At 39.9% G+C, this 6665-nt stretch overlaps 1 protein-coding gene across 1 annotated transcript; it reads left to right on the top strand.

Annotated features, from left to right (window-relative positions):
• Positions 1–743: 743 nt before the first annotated feature.
• LOC100256764 (transcription factor MYBC1) lies at positions 744–3236 on the top strand. The gene is made up of 2 exons (XM_003632570.3): positions 744–2340; positions 2870–3236. Exon 1 carries the CDS (start codon positions 1410–1412, stop codon positions 2328–2330), a length of 921 nt encoding a protein of 306 aa, XP_003632618.1. The 5' UTR covers positions 744–1409; the 3' UTR covers positions 2331–2340; positions 2870–3236.
• The last annotated feature ends 3429 nt before the right edge of the window (positions 3237–6665 follow it).

The raw sequence follows: 6665 nt of genomic DNA, 5'->3' as shown, positions 1-6665 counted from the left end.
AGGAATATTATCATGTGATCCTAAGAGGTTTTTTGAGGGTCGGTTGAAGCCGAATTTTGCTATAAATCACAGCCTTCATGTTCTGTATTTTTTTTTAATAGAAAAATAACTTATTAATCTAATGAATTTCTTTAATTTGGGTTAATATTTTTGTTCAAATTTCTTTTTATTCCTTCAGCCTATGCCCAAGTCGTTGTATTGGGTTTTTTGTGCGCAATATGACATGCCCTTTGTGAAGCACTTCATGTGCAAGCTTCTTGGCTAAAGATAGGAACACAACCACCCCATCTCTCATTTCATGGGTTTAGCAACAGCTAGGAGGGCAATAATAATGCTAAATTGACTAAGTAAATACAATTTTGAGACCCAACTGGCAACAACCGAACCCCATATGGGCAATTTTGATGTGGGTAGTTGAGTTTTTGTTTCCATCTGGGTTTTAGAGGGCTCTGTCGCATATTAGGGCATTGAATTGCGACCCTGATCCTTTCTTTTACGCCCACAGAGTATGGTGGTGAGTGGTAACAACATAAATGAGACCCAATTCCCGTTCCATCCTGGGTTTATCATTACAGCCAAACTACTTTCAAGCACCTTTTTCTGGGCCAACACCTTGAAAGTTCAAACACCTTGAGCACCCAAAAATATTCTTTTGCAGGCAAATAAAAATAAAAGGACAAATTATCCTCACAAAACAAACACCTTAAAAACCCAATTGATTCCCCCATCACCAGACTCAAAAGAAAAGAAATCCCCACAAAGTGACCTAACTTTGCATTTTCTCTCTCTCTAATCCCAATCCCAACCCCAATCTCATCTCCCCGTACAGTCCACTAATCCAAACTCTCCTCCCACGCCACTGGCGCCCACGCGCCACCACCTAAGACAATAAAATAGCACACTTGTCCCTGGCGGACCGAGAGCAGCAAAAACACTTGGGGATGGCTAGGCAGGAGAGAGATCGGAGCGTGGGGGGACGTGGAGGAGAGTAAAAATGGTAGAAACACTCACTCTCAAAGTATAAGACCCCCAAATCCCGGAAAAATAAAACCATAAAAATCATAAGAAAAGCATCAGCAACAGTCCCCCTTAATAAAAGCTGAAAAGAAGAAAACAAGATCCACCTCGAACCTCTCTCCACCCCCCTCCCCCCCATCCCCCACCATTTCCACACCTCTGCCTCTTCTCGCTTCCCTGGATATCGAGGGAAGAAATATAGCTTACTCTTCTCTGTCTATCTCTCCACTACAATTCCTTCTTCTTGTTTTCTCTTCCAATCACCCGTGTTCTCGGTGTTGTTTTTACTTCGTATTTTTCTTCATTTTTGTGTCCATCTTGGTGGTCCTCGTGTCGTTTCCTAAAATTATCCCCAAATTCAGTGAGGAATAGTGAATTGGGGTTGGGGAATAATGAGAGAGGAGGAGTCTAATTGGTTTTCCCGATGGGAAGAGGAGCTTCCCTCTCCGGAGGAGTTGATGCCGCTCTCTCAAACCCTAATCACCCCTGATCTTGCCTTGGCCTTTGATATCCGAAACCCCAACAGCCCCCAAGCCCCACCTCCGCCTCTACCCACACCCCAGGTGGCTCCCCCTCCTCCCTCCCAGCCCAACTCTGCCCCCGAATTTGATTCCGGCGATTTGGGGTCCGGGGCTGCCGGCGACGAGCCCGCTCGCACCCTGAAGCGGCCGCGCCTCGTGTGGACGCCCCAGCTGCACAAGAGATTTGTGGACGCTGTGGCCCACTTGGGGATCAAGAATGCGGTCCCTAAGACCATAATGCAGCTCATGAGTGTTGATGGGTTGACTCGGGAGAATGTGGCCAGTCACCTCCAGAAGTATCGCCTCTACCTCAAACGCATGCAGGGACTATCTGCCGGCGGGGGCGGTGGCGGGGGAGGTGGGGGCGCCGGAGGTGGTGCGGGTTTGGCCGCCGCTGATCCGGCCACCGACCATTTGTTTGCGAGCTCTCCGGTGCCTCCCCATTTCTTGCATCCAGGGCGGGCCAGTTCTGAACATTTCTTGCCTTTTGTTCCGGTGGCTGCGTTGCAGCAGCACCATCATCACCACCAGCAGATGGCAGTGGCGGCCGCAGCTGTGGCAGCTCATCCACAGCTGCAGACTCAGTACCATCACCACAGGCAGGTGGGACATTTCGGGTCCCCTCCAAATGGGCAATTTGAGCATCCCTTTCTGCCGAGGCAGTCACAGCCTGTTCACAGGATGGGGGCACCAGTGCACAGTCCGGTACCAGCTTATGTGGAGGACCTGGAATCGGCTACAGCAACTGGAGGGAGAAGGGTGCTAACTCTTTTTCCAACTGGGGATGATTGAATTGAATTTGGTAAATGCCGTTGCCTTCCCTTTGTTACTTTACTTTCAGTTCAGCACTTCAGCTTATGGATCCTCTGAAATCTCTGTTTGAAAGTACATCGTAGAGTTGGGTATAGGGCTTAATTGTTTTGTGGTTTTAGTTGTCTGTAACCTTGGTCATACTAATTGGTATTGTGCTGCAAACTCCTCTTCACATCAGAGAAGGAAAAAAAAAAAGTGGCAACTGTGCTTCTGTTGCCATTGGGTTACATTGTTCAAATTAATTAGAAGTGGTGGATTGTGTCAATTCTAGTCTCATTCAGCTCTGTGGACTTCTACACGTGTAATTAAAAATTGTGGGTAGCAGTCTACATGTCCCCTTCCAGCTTCTTGGTGACGGATATTGATCATGATGTCACTGGATGGCACTAATGTCTGTAAGGTTGTTAATGGCAGCATGGTCTTCTTTCTGGGTTAATCTATATTTCTTGGAGGTTGCTTTATGCCACAGTAGTTTGAGAATTGGATGGGTTTTCTTACATTGGAGTCTTCTTTGTCAGGGAGATTTTGTTATTGGTGGTAACTGGTAAGTGGTGGTGGCAATGGTGGCTGAAGCAACAAATTGACTAAATTTTGAGCTTGCAGGTAATGGTAAATACTTGGTCATGAGTGCTATTTATGTTCTCTAGATATCCAAAATTGGGATTAGTGTCCAAGCCCGGCACCTTTGATCCAAGTTTCTTGGCAATTTCCTGGAATCTCCTGCATTGGTATTTAGGTCTTGGTGTTTGTTAGTTTAGTGTTACTTAGAGGTGAGTTGTACTTGTTGTACATTGTGTGATTCAATAGAAGACTTAAACCCCAATATTAGGGGGATCTTTTTCAGAAACAGATTCTAATGCTATTAGAATGTTTAATTTATTTTAATGCTCCATGAACATTGAACTGTAGACAAATTTCTTGAAATTGCTGAGTTATTCAAGTAATTTTCTGTGTACTTCCTGTCAAATCAGGTATGTCTTTCTCAAAGTGTTACTTTTTTTCTGATGAAGCATAAACAAGTGCCTCAGCAATTCCTTATCTTAATGAATGCATTACATCTAAATTGAGATTTAATTCTATTAGGCTCAGTCAAAATATGTTTATTGCTTGTTCTGTAATTCTTGATGGGATACTTGTAGCATTTTGGAACAAGAGTGGAAGGATACTGATGGAAAAATTTAAGTTGTGATGAATTAATAATTTCAAGATGAGGTATGTGCACCCCATCTTCCTATGCTACAAATCCAAGGAGATGCATTAGCTGTCCAATTAAGTCCTGCTATGAAATCCTTTGTGTATTTCATGATGAGATGTTTATATATTCACTATAAAATATTACTTTCCATTTATTATCATAAGTTTAAAAATAAATAAACCCACCTACATGCCCTTTTGATTGGTTGATGATCTAGAAGAAGAAAAATAGCAACCTGAAAATTTAAAACTAACTGGGGGTGGGATGATTGTTGCAAGATGCCAAATTTCCTCCTTTCTCCCCTCAGAAGATCTTGGCTTCCATAGTGAGCTTAAAAGAATGCCAATCCTCTCTTAGTTACTGCCCCCTAAGTTATTAAAAGATTTTGGGTCATGTGTATATTTACAAATTTAGGTTACTTCAAAGATATGCCAAGAAGTTCCACTTATTGATGGCATCTCTCCATGATAATGTTTTGGTTGTGGTGGAGGGGGATTGCTTAAGTAGGGATTCATTTCTGAGACTCACTTTGTTTTAATCATATTAGTTTCTGAGCTGGAACCGGAGTGAATAAGATAATTGAGTACTATCTCCTTTCAGTCTGTGCTTTTTCACCTCTTAGAATTTTTGTGCTTGTGTCCAGTGCCATTTACCATGATATCTTCATGTTGTGGCCCTTGTGGGTCTTATTTTTTTTCAAGAATCTTTTAGTTCTCAAAAAGGAATATATAGTGTAAGCTTCTTCTCCATAGAGCATGATATTCCCAGGCTGTGAATGCTACCACTACAAGAAACTGTTAGAACCTCCTAAGAACCCAGTTAATTTAGGAGTATTTCCTTGGAGTGTAAAAAGATGACTTAAAAATGGAAAAGAATATAGGATCTTAGTTTTTTTATCTGCAGATCAATTCTATACTTAAGAGGAAATGGGTGGGATTAAGGAGTTAGAACCTGTAGGTGGAATCCTAAGCTATTTTTAGTTAGTTTTTTTTTTTTTTCTTACTTCTTATGCATCAGAGCCAGGGTTTTAGATCTTGACAAAATACAATGCACTTCATATAGAGTGAGATTCTGCTTTTAATCAGTTTGAACTCTTTGACTGTGGACGCTTTGCCCCATTGATATTTTTCTGATACAGAAGTGATACTTTGGGTGAAATTTCAAGTTCTCTAGATTTTCTTTCCATTACCAATTTTGCTGAAAATGAAGCTTGAAAGCGATGATTAAGGTTAAAAGTGATATAGAATTCAAGTCGTAATGTATAATTCTTACCTTTAATGGTTTGAGCACATGTTGTTCTTTGATTTAAAATTCATTTCCCAGGAGTGTAAAGCCTTGCAATGGTTGTAGTTTTGCATCTTTTATTCAGTGAAGCTTGCTCAGTTCATCAACTTCTAATAATTCTAAAAGTTATTTTGTTTAGAATCCGTTTTGCTAGAGATTGCAGAGCTATCACTTCTCAGGAAGGCATCACTTATCATAAGTCCATAGATGAACGAATGATTGCCTTTTAGCCTCTTATGCAAATACAGTGCATAGAAAACGGAATGTTTTCTTTGTTTTGATTCAATTTTGACCTTTTGGATGTTGGCATGTCATGCATTTCAGTAAAATCATGAGCTAGTTTCTCAACCAATTTTTTCCTCAGTAATGGAAAAAATGTAGTAGCACATTTTACCAGAAATCTCTCATGATTTGAATGCCCAAAAAGACTTTGGAATATAAATCAGAATGTTGAATCTTTCATTATGTTGCTGTTGCTGTGACTGTTGGAATATTCCACATGTTCCTTTCTTTTCCTGTGACTTCTTGCGGATCAAACAGCATTTGAAGTTTTACAGGTTTTGTGGAATAAAGTGGTGGATTTTTAAAGCAGATGCTATTTCTTTCTTAGATTTCAAAATCAGCCTGACCTCTTAAGCTTATAACCATAAACCTTTTGTAGTCTCTTTTCATGAAAAAAAAAAAACAACCCATAAATCTTCAACCTCTCTAGATCCCTAATTTTAAAGTTCAGCATCTTTTCTTTTTATGTTCCTTTTTTTTTCCCTTAAAGTTAGTTTTTTGTAAGCATGACTGCTCAACTAACTTTCAACTTACTGGTGAGTTGATGTTTATAGCAGGATAATCTTCTTCCTTGTCTCTTTTTTTTTTTTTTGGAGAGAGGGAGAGAGATTTTTGGAGCATTTTCTGTGAACTAGATCATTCCGACTAGTGTTGTATGTTGTCGTTGACAGAGCATATACCCAATTCAATTCTTGCATCAATCATCTGACAGGATGGGCATGTGGAAGCAGCCATCCTATTTACTGTTAAACTATTATTTTTATGTTGTGGTGGGGTTTGTTGATGTTACTAATATAGGATTTTTATCCTGAATAGTTATACTGTTGAACTGGTTCTTTTTGACAGCTTGATCCAAGGGTTTTTTAGTATAACCTGATTTCCACATACAAGCATGCTGTAATTACTGGGGGGATTTTTATGAGAACCAGGGGAGATATTTTGTTTTGGATGTCCAGACTCCAGTGTGCAATTGAACTTTTTGACTTTTGGGAGTTCATCTTTTAGTGCCATTAGGATTTATCTGTTACAGTTGTACCAAGGCATTGGATTAGAAACTACATTCAAAGTGTTTGATTGGAGCAAGTAACAGGCTTCTGTCACCACAATGTCATGCTCAAATATTGCAACCTTTATCCATATTTGTGGATGCCATGGAAAATAGTGGAAAAAAAATATTTATAGAATTAAAAAAAAAGGGGGGGCTTCTCTCAATGTTCTTTAAACAAAAAGATGAAGAAAATTTGGAAAAAAAAAAAAAATAAGGTATATTTCTCATTAATTTAATTTTCTTTTCATAAATAATAAAAGCAAAAGAAATTTTTCTCGAATTTTTTTTTTATTCTCTCAAAATTACGAGTAAAAAAACTTAAACTAAGCTTAAAAACTTTAGGTGGTATCCAAGTGAGGAATAAAGATTCTAGGGAGGGTTACAGCATGAACCCTGAATCTTTCCGAAAGATGGTGTTTTGCCTTTTTAAAAACAATCGAACAAAACAGATGGGCATGGCTTTGGGTATGGGTGGAGACGTGAGGTGGACCACATAAAAAGTTTG

The sequence above is a fragment of the Vitis vinifera genome, chromosome 8 (assembly GCF_030704535.1).
Source record: "Vitis vinifera cultivar Pinot Noir 40024 chromosome 8, ASM3070453v1".
NCBI lineage: Eukaryota > Viridiplantae > Streptophyta > Magnoliopsida > Vitales > Vitaceae > Vitis > Vitis vinifera.
Note: the sequence above shows the minus strand (reverse complement) of the source record. Positions and strands in the feature narration are given on the sequence as shown.

Excerpts from the sequence above, each read along its gene's own strand:
- LOC100256764 (XM_003632570.3), top strand. The coding sequence starts at position 1,410 with ATGAGAGAGGAGGAGTCTAATTGGTTTTCCCGATGGGAAGAGGAGCTT.